Here is a 21,557-nt window from a genome sequence, read left to right as displayed (position 1 = left end):
AGGGAGAGGGAGAAACAGACTCCCTACTGAGCAGGGAGCCCGATGTGGGGCTCCATCCTGGACCCTGAGATCATGACCTGAGCTGAAGGCAGACGATTAACCAACTGAGCCACCCAGGTGCCTCTGAACAACCTTGTTCATTCATAGCATGTATCGATGAAAGGCTCATGCACTGGATTGCTTCTGGAAGAGCAAAGAGGGACCTGAGCAGTCAAGAACTTCTAGATTTTTGGTTTGAAGAGCTGAGAAGAAGGTAGTAACTCTTAATGAAGTGAAGAAGTCTTGGAAAGAAAGATTTGGAAGGATAAAAATTGTTTTAGATAATTTTCATTTCAGATACCAATAGCTATACAAATGGAGCTGTCCCAAGACAGCTGCATAAAAGAGAGAGATAACCATGCACCAGTGGTAATCATTGGCAGGATGAAGGCATTTTAAAATACAATAATGGATGGATGGAAGACTGTAGAAAAAAGGAGAGGCTCCAGGACCAAAATTTCAGTAACCCAATGATAGAAGAGTCTACCTAAATCTGTGAATACCATATTTTCATCTGGCACATATTACCATACTTGGTCATCTTTTTAGACATGCTAAATTAGAACTTCAGTGCGAAATCTATTTAATAAAAACCTCATGACCTCAGAAGGTGGTTTTCCTGCTAACCACTGAAAACTTCAGGTATAGTAGCACTGTTTTGGGGGGATTTACAAATTATTTGAATCTTTTTTGAGGGGAAGTAGTTTTCAAACACTGCTCTAAAAAATGCCTAAGAGGCTGAATATGGAGGACAATGAGACCCTAATCCCAAGATTTCATTTGAATAAAGGGTTCTATTCCAGGGGTAAAAACTGTTTCATTTACTTTTATTAATATTTTTTTAAAGATTTTATTTATTTATTTGAGAGAGAGAGATCACAAGTAGGCAGAGAGGCAGGCAGAGAGAGAGAGGAGGAAGCAGGCTCCCTGCCAAGCAGAGAGTCCGATGCGGGACTTGATCCCAGAACCCTGAGATCATGACCTGAGCTGAAGGCAGAGGCTTAACCCGGTGAGCCACCCAGGCACCCTACTTCTATTAATATTTTACAAATATGATGTAACAGTGGACTATAGTGAAAAGAGTAGGTCTTGAACTATCACTGAGACAAGGACAGAATCATTAAGTATACTGAAAGCAGTAATATAGTTCAGCCTTGCTGAAATTTAAGATTTGTTTAAACTGATTGTGCGTTCAATTAAAAAGGAAGAGAATATAAATTAAAAACTGAAAAAAATATTTTTGAAGATGTGCCTAAAAGATACTTGGGATTTAAAATTTTAAGGGAATCCTCCCGTAAGATATATCTTATATCCAATAAGATATAAATCGATTTTCAAGTTTCTCACATTTAACTTTCTAGTTATTTTCAGGAATGTGTGTGTGTGTGTGTGTGTGTGTGTGTGTGTGTGTCTGGGTGTGTGTGCACGCGTGCATGCGCATATGAGGCAGCTATGTATGAAAACAATAGCCAGTGACATTCAAAGAGCGAAATACCAGAGAGGAAGTTCCATTAAAATCAGACATAAGCCCAAATGCCTACTATTAATCAACACTGTTCTCTAGCTTCAACCAATGCAATAAGAAAAAAAAGTAGAACTGAAATATTGAAAAGAAAATGCATTATTACATCACCATCATACATGTTAAAGATCAAAGGCTCAGCTAAAAAGTGTTGGAACTAAGTCCTACATTCAACAGAGCATAAAAGAGGAAGGTAGTTAGATGGTTACTTAAAGTGAGTGACTTTTCTTTACACCAGCTGTAAAATTTGGCTACACCAGATTACAAAATATAATATGGGGAAATCTCGTTCATCATAAATAATGGTAGTTCGCATCTCTCAAGGACTTTATGCGTCAATACACATCACCTGCTAATCTCCACACCATATTAGATGATAGCACCATGATTACAGGCACTACTATCGCAATCTTACAGAAAAAGAAACTGAGGCTTAGGGGAATTATAAGAAAACTGTCCAAGATGATGTAGCCAGTAAGTGTCAGAAAAGGAACTCGGACTTAGTCTGACTCTACAGAATGAGCTTCTTAGCACTGTTAAGCCCATTCTTGTCTATCAAATTAATAAAGCGAGGCTGCGTGGGGAAACAGTGACCGATTCAAAGAATGGACTCATTCCTGCAGTGTCAATAAGAATATAAATTGGGGGGCGCCTGGGTGGCTCAGTGGGTTAAAGCCTCTGCCTTCGGCTCAGGTCATGATCCCGGGGTCCTGGGATTGAGCCCCACATCGGGCTCCCTGCTCAGCGGGGAGTCTGCTTCCTCCCCTCTCTCTCTGCCTGCCTCTCTGCCTACTTGTGATCTCTGTCAAATAAATAAATAAAATCTTTAAAAAAATATATAAATTCGTATAACTTTTCTAGAAAGCAATTTTCAAGATCATATCTAGGAACTTGTTAAAAATAGAATCAATGTGTAAAATCATGAACATACATGGACATTTATCACACTGTTGTTTTTAACAACAAAGAACACTCGTTACACTCTAGTCAACGATATGAACTTCATTAAACTGCAGTGGTTAAATACGAAGAATACCATGCGGCCAATTAAAAATAAGCATTTAAAAGGATAGTTAATGACACAGGAAAACATACTGAATGAAGAGAAATAACCAAAACTACATACGGACACACATTTTTTAAAGGATGTGTTCATATTGACTAGAAGATTTTAAAAATAAAAACACTGATACCAAAACTATCTCTAGGTGAGAATTATAGATGATTTTCAGTATCATTTTAGGTATTTTTCAGATTCTAAGAATGAGATTAAGTGTGTGTGTTAAGTAAACTCAAAATTTAATTTTAAAAGATAAAATGAAGTAGTCAAAATAATAGAAATGTAGTTTAGAAAACATTTCCCCTATTTAAAATCTGTTTTTTCCTATGCATGATACTGCCAATTTTAACATACTTTTATGCCCCTGACTTTTAAGTTGCTTAAGGTACTTTTCTATCTTAGCAACAGTAGAAATGATACCTACTTTATCAAAATAGATAATTTACTGCACATTTTAAGCCTTTTAAATCTATACTAGTCATTTAAAATTACAGCAAAATTCCAGAAAGTATCTAATACATAAGATCACCAACCCAGTGAGGCAATTAACAAAAATGACAACTCAAAGGTAAGACAAAAAAATGTCTAAGTCGACAACAAGGAGAAAGCCTCAGCTACACGGGAAACCAGCTCCCTGTAAGTACACAATAAAAATGAGCTGTAAAGTAAAAGCCAAGATCTGAAACAGACTAAGTCACAGAATAAGGATAAAAATAAGCCCACATAATTTTGAATAGTAAATGAGTACAGATGACTAAGAACAAAGAACAAAAACTAATTTTAGCTTCACCCTAAAAAACATGAAGTAATAGATTTGAAAGCCCTTTGGAAAAAATCTAAAATATAAACGGACATATTAAAAGCAGTAACAGTAAACTTGATCTCATAGGATTTTTAGATCTGGTAATCCCAGTTACTCAGGACACGATCTAGAGCGTCTGAATAAGTGGACAAAAAAAAGAAACAGACAAAGTCTCTGTCCAATCAAATCAGTGGATACTGCTAAATCATTTTATAATAACACCCAGTGCCTCCCACGTGCCAGGCACTTCTATGCTCATTATCTCAATTCCGTAAAAACAACTCTGCAAAGTACACAGTGTTTGACAGATGAGAAGTCAAAGAGAAGCAGAGACTTGCCTAAGGTCACAGACAGGCAAGGGCAGAGCGGAGGTGAGGATCCACGTCTACCTGCTTGCAGAGCTCCTGCCCGCCCTCCCTGTGCAGCCTCATCTCTCTGTTCCCCAACTGAGACCATCTGAGCATCCTATAGGCCGTCAGTCACTGCCTAGACACTTTTATTTTAGGCATAATATGAGCTGTTGTCTTTCAGTTTTGCAGGGCACAGCAGCTTGGAAGGGAATGACAACATCAGCAAGGAACAGCTAACACCAAGGAGAAAAGGCCAAAAAAGTCACTGATCTAAATCAATAGAAGTCATCAGGTCCTGCTGCCCCTGTCATCTAAAAAAAAAAAAAAAAAAGTATTGTCATTTAGTTTAAGATAAACCAGAAATTGATAACCTTGGCCAAATTAGTTAATATCTCTAGGCATCAGTTCTATCACGTGGAAAACAGCAAAACAACAGTATAAATCATATAGAATTGTTGCAAAACCAAATCAGATACTGTAAATAAAGTGCTTACTACTGTGCCTGACATAGTTAGTGCCCAATAAATGTTAGCTATTATTGTATTTCACAATCAGTTGAAATTATAAGCTGCATATTATTCAATGGTAGAAAAATATAAAAATTCACATACAAAATTTTCCGTTTAACATCGTTAAAATGGGGTGCCTGGCTGGCTCAGTAGGTAGAGCCTGTGACTCTTAATGTCAGAGTTGTGAGCTCAAGCCCTGTGTCAGGCATGGAGCCTACTTAAAGCAAAAAGAGAAACAAAGAAAAAAAAATAAATAGTCTAAGTGTTTTGCTCTTGAAAGACTTTAAAAGGCCATATGTAACCCGGTGTTCATAGCAGCAATGGCCACAATCACCAAACTGTGGAAGGAGCCGAGATGCCCTTCAACAGACGAATGGATAAGGAAGATTTGGTCCATATACACAATGGAATATTACACAGCCATCAGAAAGGATGAATACCCAACTTTTGTATCAACATGGACGGGACTGGAGGAGATGATGCTGAGTGAAATAAGTCAAGCAGAGAGAGTCAATTATCATGTGTTTTCACTTGTAGAGCATAAGGAGTAACATGGAAGACATTGGGAGAAGTAAAGGAAAAGTGAATTGGGGGACATTAGAGAGGAAGACGAAGCATGAGAGACTGTGGACTCTGAGAAAAACTGAGGGTTTTGGGGGGGTGTTAGGTGAGCCTGGTAGCGGGTATTGTGGAGGGCACGTACTGAATGGAGCACTGGGTATAGTGCATAAACAATGAAACTCAGAACACTGAAAAAATAAAATTAAATTAAAAAAAAGACGTTAAAAATAAATGTTCTAGAAAATTAACTTCTGTAATATCCTTTCCCTTCTAAGTGGGGTAGGCAAGGTTAATTATATTCTTAGGAGGCAAATGTGTATGGCCCCTCAAGAAATCACCTTATACATTCTAGGGCGCCTGGGTGGCTCAGTCGATTAAGCATGGGCTTTCGGCTCAGGTCATGATCCTGGGGTCTTGGATCGAGCCCTGCATTGGGCTCCTGGCTCAGCAGGGAGCCTGTTTCTCCTTCTCCCACTCCCTGCTTGTGCTCTCTCTCCCTCTCACTCTGTCAAAATAAATAAATAAAATCTTAAAAAAAAAAAAAAAAGAAATCACATCATACATTCTAGGTAATCTTTTTAAAGTTTGGGTACCAATTGTGTTATTTGCTCAGAATTAATTACTGTGACCATCTCTTAGCCATCTACAGGCTTTGTTCATCCTACCCATATCAGCAGGTTCATTTTAAGTAATAAAAACACATTCATGAAGTGTCTACTATGTGCCAAGTGTTGTACAAGATTTGGGATACAACAATATAGACCATCAAGTTCCTGCCTTCAGAAAGCCTGAAACAAGATTTAAAAAAAAAAATCATCCTAGGCATAGTAAAAGTACTCTTACCAACATTTTGTATTATCAGTAAATTGTTATGACAAATCTATGCTCTAGGCAGTATATTCTGTTTTACAGATGGAGAGCGGAGACACAGAAGGTAGAAAATAAAGAAGAAAACAGTTCACCACCACCCTATAGTCAAGGCTTAGGGAGGAAATATATTGTATTTTGAAAACAGAAGGGAGTAAGCAAATAATTTTGCCTGAAGCTGGGAGACTATGAAACACTTGTGATTCTACTTAAAAACCCAAGTAAAAATTCTGTGAAGTATACCTATGGGAATAAAAAATAGAGTATTTGTCCAAGTATTTACATTAGTTACTTCTGGGTAAGGAGACTGCAGGTGGCTTTCATTTTCTGTTTGCTTTTTCTTAATCAAATCCACCTGTACTACTTTAACAATTTAAATTATAAGTAGAAAAAAAGAAGTGAGCATTAAAATTAGGTATTAATATTCATCTAACAAACTGTCAGAAATTTAAAAAGTCAACAGTACATTCAAAGTGGGATGAAATTAACTCCTGCTCTTTGCTAATAAGTGTACATATCTATATGGCTTTTCTGGAAGGCTGTTTGGCCATCAAAAACCTTAAAGCTTATTCTCTTTGATGGTGACGTCTGTGAATCCTAAGAACACATATGCAGAAAACATTTTTTTTCTTACTGGGATATTCAACTAATGTATTATGATGTTAAAATATTGGGGGGGGACCCAGATGTCTAACTGAAATAGAATAATGATTAAATAAAGTGACATGTTCTCAGGAAGAAAATGTTAAAAAAAATTAAAAATAAAGAAAAAAACATTTCAAAGATTTGAGAGCGAGAGGATACGAGCAGGGGGAGGGGCAGAGGGAGAGACTCCTCAAGCAGGCTCCCCGTTGAGCGCAGACCCGGACCCAGAGCTTGATCTCAGGACCGTAAGATCATGATCTGAACTGAAATAAAAAATTGGACACTCCAACTGAGCCACCCAGGTGTCACGTCCTGAAATATTTTTAATATCATGAGAAAATCCTTAGTGTATGCTAATTGGGGATAGAAAGGGGGGGGGATACAAGGCTCTATAAACAGTAACATTCTAATTATACAAGAAAAAGGTCTATCTTTCTATGCACACACTCCCATGAAGGAGGCAGCGGTAGGCATTACACGCATTAATTCATGTGTGGCACCCAGAACAATGACTGGCACAATTAAATGTTATCTACTGTTACAAATCTTAAAAGTACAAGAGTAAACTAAGTGAGGCCTGAGCTGAGGTCTCCACTATGGGATATGGGCCAGGCAAAAGGTAAAGCGGAATAGGAGAAAATGTTCCAAGCAAACAGGGCAACCTGGGATTTTCTACTTTTCCCCTACCCACCCTCAGGGATTTGATAATTACCTTAAAGGAAGAACACTTTTTATTTTCAGACATGTGCTTGTGGGCTAGTTCACGGAGCATTAAGAATTACTATTAGTGTTGTGACACAGAACCATGTAAACTATCCTTTACGGGGGATTATCTTCTATTGCAAGCCAAGTGAAACAATCCTTTGCCAATGTATAGAAAAATCAAAGAGGGAAACCCATCAAAATGTTGTTAGTTATCTTGGGGTTACGGGGATTTTCAAAATTGTTCACATTTCTCTTTGTTTTCCAAGTTCTCCACAATTAAGTACATTATATTACTACAATCAGAGATAAGTGCTGGAAAAATCACTAAAAACCACTACTCATAAAAAACCTTTGAGGTTTCCATCCACCCTCCCCCCCCCGCAAAAAAAAAAAAAATGCTCTCTTTGGTGGAACTACACTGCTGTTTAACATATGCCATACCAGACCAAAACTGCCTTTGGGCTTATCTTTTAAGGACCTAAGCAACCTGCTGGAAAGACAAGGTCCTTGCCTTCAAACAATTTGGCCAGACAGGATTTCATGTTGTCCTGTCACTGGAGTACTTTATAGAGAAAAGGTTAACATATCTCTTATCTTCCAGACCCATCATGCTAATTATCATGTGTCTCTTAATTTTTTTTTTTTAAGATTTTATTTATTTGACAGACAGGTATTACAAGTAGACAGAGAGGCAGGCAGAGAGAGGAAGGGAAGCAGGCTTCCCGCTGAGCAGAGAGCCTGATGTGGGGCTCGATCCCAGGACCCTGGAATCATGACCTGAGCCGAAGGCAGAGGCTTTAACCCACTGAGCCACCCAGATGCCCCCGTCTCTTAATTTTCAAACGATGTGTGTCAACATGGGTACACCCAAGGACACACTTTCAAGGAACAGAGTAAAAACTGAATCACAGGGCAGCAGACCTGCCCAAGGGGTAAGAGCATGGTTTTTAAAGTCAGACAGCATAGGTTCAAACTCCCTTCTGCAACTTTCTAGATGTGGAACTTAAAGTTACTTAAACTCTTGTGTCTGGGCTTCCTCATCTACAGAACGAGGGTAACAAAAGCAGTGCATAAGCATGGTGCCTGGGATCTCGGTGTCCAGCACAGAATAGCTATCATTGTGTCAGCTACAAAAACTGAAGCAAAGACAGGGAACTGATAACCTCCACATTACAGATTTGAAAATCATCTTTACGCCATCAAGTATCAAAATTACTATGTGCCAGACGGTGTACTTTTCACATGCTATCTCATTTAAATAGCTCAAGTATCCTATAAAGTTTTCTTTTTCGAGCTCCTGGAGACATATTCTGGGATGAAACAGTGTACAAAATCATATTCTCAATTCACTTCTCTGAACTGCCACTAGTGAAACAGCAGCAATAATTGTAACATGTTTTTTGGTGAATCTTAAAATCCTAGCTTTGTGAAGTCATGAGATTTTCTAGGTTGTAGGTCCATAGGGACTGTTAGTGCTTAAAAACACAAGTATCTGTTTTTGTTTTCTCAGCGTTTGGCAGATTTGAGATCAGACCCCAGAATCTCAGTATTTTTAACTTGGTTTTACTTCAGTTTGGATTTGGAAACCTGATTTAATCCATGTTGGTGATGCCCTGACCTTTTCACTTAATATGTCTCCTTCCAATAAAAGCTATATCCTGAAACCATCTTTGCCACTTCAGTCCCTCACTACTTCTATCACCTACTTAATGTTCCAGACACACTGGCCCACCCACTCCCTGCTTTCCTTGACTCACAGCATTATTCACTTGGAAATGACTCCTCTCCAGCTCTACCCGCTTGCATCTTACCTTTCAGACCTGGCATGCAGCCTTCCCTACTACAGTCCCCGCATTTCTTATTCTTTGCTTGTCCCACTTAGTATATTTCATCTAGCGTTATGTTCTATCTGTTCATAACCTCTCTTCTTTTAGAGGTCAGGAGCTCTATGCAGCACCTAGATCAATACTAAATTAATTATCTGCTGAGGAAATAAAAGTGTACCAGTGTCAAGTGAGCAGCAACAGGAGATTACTTTACAATCCCCCATTCTAACTAAAAAGATAAAAAAGGTCTCCTACTTATCTTATATTCGTTTCTTTAACACTGCTATCAAATCAGGAGAAAATTCTTCCAAATTTATCTACAAAAACAATGAAAAGCCCAACAAGAGTATAAGAAGATATAAAAGGGCACAGAAATGGTACTAAGAGTTATAAAATGATGGCAACACTTTTCTATCTGTTACAGTAATTAAAATTAATGTAAAAAACCATCCAGTCTGCTAGAATGAAAACAAGGCAATCCAGTTGTAGAATGAGGAAAATAATTTAAAAACAGAATTTCCACGAAGCACTAAGGTCCAATTTGGCAAATGTGATCCATGAAGATAGCTCTAGGGAAGCCAGTGACAGAAAATAGGATGTTTTTATTAGTCTTGTAATTAAAACAAGTATGTAGTAAAAGGAAGTGACTAATAAAAACTCCCATCAGCATACAAACATTCCAAGTTTCTGTTTCCTATTCTCCAATATTTTCCTTTATAATAAAACTAGTTTCATTAGATGTTCATTATCAAATGCCGTTTAAAAAATACTGGCCTTTTTGTTGTTTTGTTAAAAAGTTCATTTTACTTCGCTTGTAACGTTTGAGTACTTCAGTGATGACCAAATAGACGCTTGAGGTAGAACTTAAACGTACTTTGAAAGTAAAACCCATCCTTAAACTAAAAATACTCAACCATCTTGAATTATAGATACAGGGTTACTAGATCATTCTGATATTTAAGGGTACCTTCAAATAGACAGGTTTGGGTAACTTAAAATAAGAATGCCAAATCAGAAGAAAACACGTGAATGGAGGTAAGATGGTAAAATAATTTTACAAACATTTGGTGAAGCTATGTTTATAGCCGAACACTGGATGACACCAATTAAAGAAACTGCTATTAAAATTCATTTACATATGATTAAGTAAATGGGAGTCATACCTTCTACAACCTAAACAGATGAAATACACACACACACACACACACACACACACACAAATTATATACATATATGTAGTACACTCTATTGCTGACTTCTTGTGGTTCCTGGAAAAGCCCCAAAAGTGTTTTGAGACATAGCCACTGCTCTCCGTTTATGATACGCTCTAGAAAAACTAAACAAGGAAACGAGTAAATTGATGAACTTTACCAAATTTCTAAATATACCAGCTCCAAGCGTCTCTGTAACTATTCGAAGATGGTTTAAAAAAAAAAAAATCTGAATCAATAAGCGCCTCACCGGCCTGGGGATACTCCAGCACAGTCTTGCAACCAATAGGAAAACTTTCCCTAAATCTGGATTCGTATTTCATCTCTTTATCACCAAACACGGAGCACAGACCAGTATTGTTAACGGTTACCCAAATGGCAAGCCTCCCAGTCAGAGTAATCAGCACTTGGAAGCGAAGGTTGTTTCCGAAGGGCTTTAAGGGGTGAAGGGGCAGTTTGGGGAAGGAGAGCGGGGGTCGCTCCTCCAAGTTCGACCCCGAACACGTCCGTGCGGGGGGTTGACCATGGGAAGCAGCAGCCCATCTACCACGAACGCGAGGTGGAACCGGGAGGGCGCGCGAGGCTGCGGGGTGAGGGGCGCGGGAGGGACCGGGACGCCGCAGGGCTCTCCGCGGGGGTCGGAATGAAAGGCTAATGGCTGGGGCCGGATCCCAGGTGCGGGAGGACGCCTCACCCCGCGAGCGCGCGGCGTCCGGAGCCGCAGGAGCAGCGCTGTGGGTCCGTTTCCGTGCGGAGCGCCCGGGCTCGCCTCCATCTTCGGCGGCCGTGCCCCGGGGCGGGCGGGAGTGGACCGCTGCCCTAGGCCGCGGGGCCCGGGTCGCCGGCCTCCCCTAGCCCGAGAGCCCGGCGAGGACGGCTCTGCCCGCGGCCACGGCGAGCCGGGCTCTCCGCTCGGCCCCACCCGAGCCCCGGGAGCCGCGGGCACTCGGCCCCCCCTCCTTCGACCTCCGGGGGCGGGGGGCCCCCCGACCCGCCCGGGGCCTGGAGCTCGCCCTGCGCCGCCGCTCCGGTCCGCCGGCCTCTCCGCCCAGCGCTCGGGCGCGGCCTCCCGGCCCCGCCACCCTCCCCCTCCTCCCGCGGCTCCCTCAGGGCGGCCCCCCCCACCCCGCTCCGCGGCCGCGGCCAGCCTCCCTCCCAGCCCCCGCCGCCCGAGGGACAAACCTGGGGGCCGCTACCCGGCATGGCCGACCCCGCGAGGAAGCGGCGAGCGGCCGCAGCGACAGCGGCCAGCCCGGCCCTCCCCGCGCGGCGCCGCGCCCGCCCGCGCGCCCTCCCTCCCTGCGGGCCGCGGCCCCGGCGCCCCCTCCCCCGGCTTGCACAACTCGCGCCCCGGCCGCGCGCGCACACGGAATTGCTGCTCAACCTACTTGCGGTCTCCTCTGAGCGGCCATCACAACATGCCCTGGAAGCCGGGGCGGCCCCGGGGCCCTGCGGCGGGCGGCCGCCTCTCGCCTCCGCCCTGGGCCGCCGCGGCCGCCGCTAGGGCGCGGGGCGAGCGGGAGGCTCCCCCATGCCTGCCCGCCCGCCCGCCGCGGCCTCGGCTCGCCCGCCGCCCGCGCCGCTGGTCCGCGGGCGACAGCGAACCCGGCTCTCCCGCCTGCCGCCTCGCTCCTCGGCCGCCCGCCCGCCCGCAGCCGCAGCCGCAGCCGCTGCGCCGCTTCCTCCTCCCCTTCCCTCTTTCCCTTCTCCTCCTTCGCCTCCTCTGGAGCCGAGGTTGGCAAACCAGCACCTGCTGCTGGAGATCACCGAGAACTGAAACAGGAAACCCCGAGCCAAGGGGAAAACCCGGGAGGCGTGGAGAGGGGTGAGGGGAGCCGCTGGAACCTGTCGGGCTCCACCGCGGCTCCCGCGCCTCCTCCCCTCGCACCCCTTCCCCGGCCCGGCTCGGGGCGGGGGGTCCCCGGCCTCCGGTCCCGGCTCCCCCAAGCCCCGTCCAGGAGGGCGCCTCTCCGCTCGGCAACACCTCGTCCTCCCGGCAAGAACGGCGGACCATTCCCCCGCCAGTCTAGGGAACCGAGAAGGTGCCTACTTAGGGCGAGTTTCCCGCGCCTGTTTGCTTGTTATCCACATTCTGTAGTGAGGAAAAAACCACACCCGCATTAGAAGACCAATAAGGCAACTTACACGAATGAGGCTGTTGGGATTTCACCCGGGGGAAGGACTTCTTTCGGTAAGGAAACTGGCCTTATTGGAAATGGCAACATGTCAAAATCGAGGTTAAGCCCAGGATAAATCCAGATCTCTTTCTAGAGGTTGGGAGGAGACAGCCCTCTGCACTGAGTTGCAAGTGTGAAAAGCACCGAGAGAGGAGAGCCCTTTTTTTTCTTCCTTCTGTCAATTGTCCAACACCTGGTACCACATCTCAGTAATGCTGGAATAATCGTATTCACCTGCCTGTGGACTTCTCACCGGGTGCCTCACTCCTAGCCTTGGCCAGGATGCATCTGCTCCTGGAGTGAAAGGGAAAGGAATTTAGGTGGCTTGTGCCCCTAGCATGTGCCACAGACTAGGTAGCCTGTTTCAAATGCATTATCTCATTTATGTGTCACCACAGCCATGTGAGCTGGGTGTTATAATCCCCTTTATCCCTCAGCAAATTGAGGTTAGAAAAATTTGCTGAAATGACACAGTTCGAATATGAAGAATAGAGGTCTGTGTGCATCCAAAATACTTGTCTCACTACACCAGAGTTCATGCCTTCGATGGCACTTTTCACCTTTAATACAATTATTTCTTACCTCTGAATTGTTTTCAATAGCGCATATATGGGTCAAGCCTGGATCTGTTGAATTTGCATGGGCTACTTAATGGTAGTGAGATACATAACACTTACTGGGGCTAAAGCTTTATAGTTTCCAGCTGTCTAAAAAAAACAACAACAAAAAAGTCTGCCTTTATGGCTCAGTTGAGCAGCACAGATGTCTCCACTTCTTTGGCCAGTATTTGCAGCCCTTTTGCTATTGATGAGGGGGTCCCAACTGTGAGCGTCCTATGGCTGGTGCCCATGGGCATTCTCACGCTGCAAGACGAAGGGGTGCATTCGCTGAGCCTGCTTTCCACTTCAGCAGGCCAGTCTTGGGCCCTGTTAAGTGAACTAGCAGCCTGGTAGGTTTCCTTGGGGGCCATGAGAGCTCTCTGGCCCACTCTTCCCGTATCACCTTTAAGACCTTTAGTATGTCTGGCAACCTGCTCTCTGCAGCCAGGTCAGTTTCGATTGGCAGGAAGGGAGGGATGCTCTGGGAAATCATCCCTTGTTCAGTGAGCCAAACCCTCAGAAAGTCTCTTGAGCAGTAGTAGGGAGTGGCATTAACCTAAAAAGAGTCTGGCTGGGTGACAATAAGTGACAGCATCTGTGGCATGATTTTAGTGATGCCAGGAGTTCCCCTAGTCCACACTAGATCACCCACACAGTCTACCTTAGTTCCCTCGTTGACTCAAACGAATTCCATTCGGTATTGATTAAGTGTGGTTACAGAGCAAGCCACTAGATTAGGTACTTTGGAGCTAGGAGACATGGATAATTATTGTAATTGCCAACATTTTGTGAATGCTTACCATTCCAAGCACTCGGCATGTGCTCTTTCACCTAATGCCCACAAAACCCCTGCGAAGGATTGAATAACTATCACTATTTCCATTTCACAGATGAGAAAATGCAGACCAAGATTACAGCCAGTAAGTAACAGTGCAAGGATGAGAACATCGTCTTGCTCTAGCATCAGGACCCATTATGTGAACACAGTCCCATAACTGCCCTTAGTTACCCTACTGTGTAGTTGGGGAGAGAAAAACATACAAAAGTTCAAAGAAAACTAAGAAGACAAGAGAACTGAGGAGAGTTAAATATGTGCCGTGGGTAATAAAGGCAATGAAATTTCAGAGGACAGAAGAGTTGCCTTAAGTTGAAGTGGTGGGGAAGACGGCACAGATGACTGTGGGCTTCAAAAAGAACAAAAAAATGAAGCTGGATAATGAAGAGGAGTAGTATTTTGACAGAGAAGATGGGGAAGGTCATATCAATGGAACAGCGTAAATAAAGACGGAGTGCCAGGAAAATGTGGAAAATAGGGATCAGGGACAAGTAGGACCAAATCACAGAGAGACCTGCAAATGGGGAGAGAGAGACAGACAGAGACAGAGAGACTGAGAGAGAACGGGAGAGTGAGCTCAGCGTGGCAGGCATACAGGGGGGAATTGTGAAGGGTTTTGAATGCAGGGTGACATGGAGAACATCCTACTTTAGGAAAATAAATATTGTGATGGTTACTGGATGGTTTTGCAAGGGGAAGGACTGTAACAGGGAAATGAGTCTGACGTCCAATATGGCAGAACAGGCGTGAACTATTGAAGTAAATAGCAAGGGAGGAGAGGAGGGGACAGTTTAGTGAGACATAATGACCTGAAAAGCACCGAGTGATTGCATACACTTGACGAAGATGGACTTAAGAAAGGGGAAAAGTCCAAAATAACTTCGCAAGTGTGAATATGAAACCTATAGTAATGCTGACTGGAAAAAAAGGGGAAGTTTAGGGCTAGAGGAACTACTTTTTTGAACAAATGTTTCGAATAGTTTGGTTTTAGGCATGTTTTTGTGGTAACAGTGGGATATTCATGTGGAAATGTTTGATAGTATTATCTAGAAAAGACAAAGAGTTGGGTAAATGAGACTTTTATGTTATTGAGAGGGTATGAAAACTTTAAATGCTCACTATTATAATAATAACCAAGTGTGGTTGTTCATCTTAAGTAAACCAGAATTGAAAGAAAATCTCACAAAAATAAAATGCTTCTACGACTCTGAGACAAACAAGCAGTAGGGAAAGCATCTTTTCTTGACTCCAAGTTATATTTACTTAAAAGGAAAAGAGAATAAATAGGAAAGAAATTCCAAGGAGTTTAGAGAACGAACGACTGATGAGAGAAAACTTTGAGATCATTTTCATCTGCTCCCACTTTGCATTTTGCAGGTGGTGAAACTGAGGAACAAAGGCTGAATGTCTGACAAGAAAACTTCAAAATAGGCATTGGGCAAATACGGCACGTTGGCTGTGACCAGTTCTGGAGAGACAGCCGATCTGTATTTTAGTTATAAAATCAAGGCTGGACCTTGAAGTGTGACTCTGAATTGCACATAATTAAAGAATTTGAGTGGTTGTGGCTTCATAGTAGGCAGAGCCCTGGGACAGCCTCGCTAGTTCAAAGCAAATGCTTTGGAAAGAACAGATTAGGGGCTGGGGGCAGGGGAGGGGGGTGAGGGGGTTGGGGGTGGGGGGAGAATGATTGCCAGAGCAGCACTTCTTTTTAATCTATAGCTCCCAGGTAGACTGCTCCGCACCTACATTCACATTTGAACCTCAAAAGACCAGAGTTTCGGACGGCCATCCCATCCCACCTGGCTGCCTCAGCCGGCACCTTCCAATGGCCACCCACCCTCTCGAAGACCTCCGGACACCTCAAAAGTGATGACACATAAGTCACCCTCAGATTCAAAAGTGGCACACCCCCGTGGCAACGGCTTCTATTCTACCCAGAGCTCTCATAGCGCTGTCCTTGTGTGTTTCCTCATTGAAAATGTGTGTACCCAGAGGACACACTTAAGGACGAGAGAGAACTATTTCCCCTGCCTCGGCCATTTCTCCCAAAACACTTACCTTAGTTGAGACAAAGTCAAGTGCCCCTTCTGTGGGCTTCATCGCCAGCTCTTTGGCCAGCACTGGACTTTCTTCAGTTGCCGAGCTTCACGCCCGGAGCCAGATGACTACTGTGATTTTTCATTCAGTGTCTTTTATGTCTTCCAGAGGAGTCTTGGTTAATTCCAACCATCTAGGAAATGTCAAGTTTTCTGAAGAGCAGGACCCTACACAACCATTTCCTAAGCCCATGACTTGCGTAAGACAGACACGGAGGGATACAACATATTCTTGCCCATGTCCTTCAGCCACGGCTTAGAGCTGCTTTTTAACGCTGAGTTCACAGGGAAAGGAAACCAGGGGACACGAGATATGTGCTCTTGGCCAATCCCAGAACTGCTTCCTTTTGATGAGTTACCACAAGATTCCATATTAGCAGCACGACTCTCTTTCCCCCTAGCATTTGTCGGAGGCCACCAGAGAGCAGAACAGCAAGGTTTTCAATCTGCTGTGTCATACAGTCATGCGCTTGGTTTTCTACCTGAAACAGACAGCGTGGCTGCCCTCATTTACTACATTGGGTCAACATAGGAATTTTGAGAACGATGAACACTTAGTGTTGAATTTTTAAAAATGTTCCTGAGGTGTTGCTTGGCTATTTTGACAAGGGCCATATGTTTCCCAGCAGCTCACCTCACTCAGAAGTGTAAAAGTTTTTTTTTTTGTTTTGTTTTAACATGGAATTTCAAGTGCACCAAAAACATCCTCATCACCTCTGCGAGCATCTGTTGTTTTAAAAGGAAATCAGTATACAGAATTACAAATGCACATCACTGAGCTAGCTGGAGAGGGAATTATGGAATTTTCAGGTTAGAGTGCATCCTATGTGAAAAGGCACTGTCAGGAGAATATTAATTGCAGCGTTATTTGCAAAAGCCAAAAAAAAAAAAAAAAGGAATAAGCCTAAATATCTCTTAATAGGAAACTACAGAAATTGCAATATCTGCATACATTAGAATGTCATTCACCTATTAAAGAGAGTGAAGTGGCTTTATGTTTATGGAATTGTTTTGGAAGAAGTCAGGTAAATACCAGTGAATCTAGTATGCTACCAGCTGTGTGAAAGACAAAGAAGATCTCTGCATGGGCTTAAATGTGCCCTGTATTATCTCTGGAAGGACACATAAGATACTGGTAATGCTCATTGTCCTGGGCAGGTGGACTGGATGATTATCATAAAGAAAGAGTGCAAAAGAGGGTCCCTTTTTGTTCCATAGCCATTTACAGCTTTTGAATTTTATTTATTTATTTATTTTTAGATTTTCTTTGTAAGCAAGCTCGACACCAGATGTGGGGATTGAACCCACAACCCTGAGATCAAGAATCATACGATCTACTGCCTGAGCCAGCCAGGCGCCCCAGCTTTTCAACTTTTAAATTGGGTGCTTGAATTATTTATTCAAAAACACATTTTTAAAGTCCACGGTTATTGGTGACGTGTGCGACTATCCACCCCTTCCTATTTGATATTATACATAAGCAGATACTATTTTTGGAAATGGTACTGTGGCCACAAGGAAGAAGAAGTTGCGGGAGTCCTGTGAGTTGCACATGTGCAACTCTGGGGCTTCCCAGGCAAGGGAAAGATACCTACGGTCACGTGGAAGGAGCCGTCCCCAAACTGCTAAAGGATTCCCAGCCAACGGCAGCTAGGGATTAGTCAGTGTTTTTACAACTTCCTTGCCAAAGTCTCCAAGCTCAGATTCTATGAGGATTTCTGATGGGACTGCTTTACCTGGAGGGAGTGTACCGGGAAGTTCTCACTAGCAGACACAGGACAGGTTCGCATAGGCTGTAGGCCTCACAGAAAGTCAGCAGGAGGCACGGGGCTGATAACACCCATCACTGAGAATTAGGTTTCTTTGTTTTATCGTGTTTTCCCACATCAGAATGTCAGCGCTAGGAAAGCAGGAGCTCTGCCCTGTTCCCTGGGGCACCGGCAGTTGCTCGGTGCCCAGCATGTAGCAAGCACTGGGGTTGGCTACATCCTGGGGACCATGGCGGCCCATGACTCTCCAGCCTGTGGCTGCCTGTAACGCACTGATCTGTTAGAAGGCAGTAACCACTTGGCCAGGGGAACCAGGTTCAGGCCTCCAGTCTCTGAAAGCATGGGCCAAGCAGAGTTCAGATCTCAGAAGAAGTGGGGAGTTAGAAAAATGCTTAGAAGGACAAGGCAAGGAGCAGAACAAGGTAGGGGCTGGGTTTAAAATAATAATAATAAAAATAAAGGGAAAAAGAAGGAAAAAAGAAAAACAACCATGCACAAACAAATAAAAACAAGACAGTTGCCCCAAACAAACAACTAAGAGCATAACAATAAAGGAGAAGGCCTAGCCCCGTAATTAGGGCTGCAGCTTGCCAGAAGTACAGGATTCTCAGCATAGCACGTTTGCTGCTGAAGTCACTTTACCGCGGGAGTTGGGCGATTGGGGTGGGAAAGGCACCTTGATCTAGGGTCTAGGCTGGCTTCAGAGTCTAGGAGAGGGGACAGGTAAGTGAGCCTCGTGGCTAAGGGCAGAGGGATGCAGGGAAAAGGGCCAGCCCACATGTTCTAGGTATTTACTTCTAACCTCAGAGTGGAAGTCCAGGGGAAATTTCCACTGCCAGCTACTTCTGTCTGAGTGTAGACATCCCAGGGATCTTCAGTCCAAGAGCACCCGGGAGCCAGAAATGAAGGGTCCAGCTACACGGAGAACCTTAAGCACATCACGGGTCCCCTAAGAGAGTGCCTCAGGGCTAGGACCAAGGCTAAGAGAGAACTATAAAGCAGCTATCTGATGGCTTTTACTGATTTTGGTAGGTCACAGATCACCATCAACACTTTGGTGGAGGTGATTTCTGACCACAGAGAAACTGTCTGTCTTCTGTCTTACCCAGCCTGTGGTCCGTCCAGAGCACACAGATTTAAACTGTGTAGGCAGAGGTGGAGTCAGTCTAGACCTTGGCACAGAGATCGGCCACTTACTGACTCCCGTGTCTCATGGCCCTTCATTTGGGTCAAAATATTTACCTTATGGTGGCTCAGTTGGTTAAGCATCTGCCTTCAGCCCAGGTCATGATCTCGGGGTCCCAATGGGTTCCCTGCTCAGTGGGGAGTCTGCTTCTCCCTCTCCTTCTGCTCCTTCCCCCTGCTCGTGCACGCTCTCTCTCAAATAAATAAGTAAAATCTTAAAAAAAAAGTAACTTATTTGAAACAACATCACTATTCCCCTGAAATGTTTCTCTCGATTTTGAGTTTTATTCACAGAATGCTGGTTTACTGAGAAGGCCTAGGCCTTCTGGGTCATCTTTACAAGCATCTGTTTTAAAAAGTGAGCATTATCTGTCTTTGGCAGTCTCTGTTTTTTAATGGAGAACTTGCTAGAGGAATTCAGGAATGTATTTTATTTTGGATAGCTGCACAAGGCACTTAAAACGTCCAGTAAACTTTGGCAAGGACAAAGTCTTTTACTAGAAGACACTGTCCTGATGAAATGTATTGTCACCACTTTCCATGTTTACTTTGCTAAAATATGTTTGTAAGAAATTTTAGAGTTCTGTAGGATCAGGTCCATACAATAACTTGTATTGTCTTGGTTTTCAGTTCTTTATATACAAAAGCGAGGGCTGGCTTCTTCCAGGGCTCCTTTATAATATATGTAGTTGGCCAATGGGTAAATTGATGGTCAAGTACTTCAGCTTCATGAATCTTGAACAAGGGTTAATGGAAGTGGTTTTCACTGGCTTTAATGTCTAGTCCCTTGTAATATTCTAATGTATTATTTTAAATAATCGCAAGAATACGTGTTCATGGTAAAAAGTTCTTAGGACACGTAAAAATGTAAGGTTTCAAAAATACAAATAATCTCTTATCCTATCACCCAGAGATAACACTTACAATTGAAATTTTTTTTATTCTATATCTATATTCTACTACCTTTCTTGATTTAATTAAATCAAATATGTTGTTTGTTGAGTTCTAGCACTGGACTTTGGATCATTAAAAAAAAAAAAAAAGACATGGCCCATATCCTAAAAAACCAAAATTTTAAAGGAAAGATAAGACACACATTTGAAAAAAAGAAATCCAGATAAAACACTAGATAAATATAATCAAATGATAAACTTGCCTGAATTAGGGACTCATTCAAAGAGCTGTGATCCCCAGGATGCAGATCTCAAAACAATTCCCTGTCCGCCTTAGGGATTCATTCATTGAACAAGTGCTTCTTGGGCACCTATTGTGTTCTTCTGGGCCCTGCTGTGATGTCCCCCTACTTCCTAAAGCAGACTTGAATTCCTGAGCTGAAGGCTGCTATCACTTCCTTTAGTCCCTCTGTACCCTGCAACCCCTTGTCTCCTCCCACTCTCCCCTGCCCATTCTCCACCTGCCACACTGGCCTTCTGGCTCTTCTGGTTACCACTCCCCCCCACCCCCGAACACTCTTCCCCAAATATCCACAAGTCTTGCTCCTTAATGTCCTTTGGATTTCTGCTCAAATGTCACCTCATTGGAGAAGCTATCTCTCAGCACACTGTCGGGGCGCTCATCACACAGAGCCCCCCTGCATATATGCTCTGGTCACTCTCCATCCCCCGACACTGCCTTTTTTTTTTTTCTTTTAGCACTTATAATCACCTGAGATAGATATGAATACAGATACAGATGCAGATATAGATCGATAAGACACCAGAGATATCTCTACATATAGATATAGATCTCTATTTCTAGATTGCATACATACATGTCTAAATGGAAATTTGTTTATCTGAAGACAAAAACTCTGGAAAGTTTACTTGAATAAGGTAGAAGGAGAAAAGACATGATCTCACTATAGAGATAGACGCTAGAAACCCAGACAGAAGGTAGATATGTAGATGAGGCTTTCTTCAGAAGTCTCCAAAAGGCACAAAAATGAGATAAAGGAAGGAAAGAAGCCTTAGCTATCCCAAGTATCTGTCACACATCATAATTAGGCAGAAGCCAATTATCTAATTGAGTGTAATTTATATCACGAGCTCTGTTTTCCCTTGGTTTCTGTGATACTTGCTTCCCTCCTACCTTTTCTGTTTACTCCTACAAAGAATTCCTCTCTGACCCAGTAGATTTCGGCTCCACACACATGCCCTGGGTTTTCTCACCCGGTCCTGTGGCGTTGAGTACTACCCGTGTTCGGATGATGGTCAAATCCGTCTCTGTAGCGCATCGTACCTGGCATCGAGTAGGTGCACAATAAAAGCACCTTTGTTGATTCAAAAACGAATAAATGGCTCTTTTGGGGGATCTTCCTATGTCAGCCCTGGTTGTAGGTGCTGGAAATTTTCCTGCTCCAACAGAGCTTAGATTTAAAAACATACAACTACACAAGGAGATTAAAGGCACAGATAAGCGAACAAAATAATTTCACGTACTAGTCAGTGCTCTGGAGAAATCAGAGTGGAGTAGCAGGTCTGTGGTGTCTGAGGACTGTGATAAGGGAAACCTTCTTTTCAACTGCATCTGAGCTGAAAAGATGCCCCTCATGCGGAGAACCAGCCCGTGTGGAGAACATTCCAGATGGAGCCCATAGCAAGTGCAGGAGGCCTAAGGCGAGATGAGCTGCATGGGTAGAGGGAGAGAGTGAGGACCTTGCAGCGGGAGCAGAGGCTGGCCCCGGTAGACGGTCCCTTGCTCTCCAGGTCGTCCCGGACCGCATGTCTTCCATGTATCTTAGCCCTGCCTGCTTCTCTTACGGCCACACCTGCCTGGCTCTTGTAGGTACTTGAGTTT

The 21,557-nt window shown here is 43.6% G+C and overlaps 1 protein-coding gene across 4 annotated transcripts in view; it reads right to left on the bottom strand.

The window, feature by feature from the left end:
- The window catches only part of ZC3H12C (zinc finger CCCH-type containing 12C), a 78,166-nt gene extending 62,060 nt beyond the window's left edge, over positions 1-16,106 (bottom strand). The window contains exon 1 of one of the 4 annotated variants that reach the window (XM_032838337.1): positions 15,770-16,106. In XM_032838337.1, coding sequence (XP_032694228.1) covers positions 15,770-15,811 — 42 coding nt within the window. In that variant the 5' untranslated portion in view covers positions 15,812-16,106. Of the gene's footprint in view, positions 1-10,791; positions 10,948-11,279; positions 11,364-11,485; positions 11,862-15,769 lie in introns of those variants that run through there. The other 3 variants (XM_032838338.1, XM_032838339.1, XM_032838340.1) reach the window with 3 other exon arrangements.
- Between the last annotated feature and the right edge of the window lie 5,451 nt (positions 16,107-21,557).

This window comes from Lontra canadensis, unplaced genomic scaffold (assembly GCF_010015895.1).
Source record: "Lontra canadensis isolate GAN:19392208 unplaced genomic scaffold, GSC_riverotter_1.0 scaffold104, whole genome shotgun sequence".
Taxonomy (NCBI): Eukaryota; Metazoa; Chordata; class Mammalia; order Carnivora; family Mustelidae; genus Lontra; species Lontra canadensis.
This window is presented reverse-complemented; position numbering and strand designations above follow the sequence as displayed.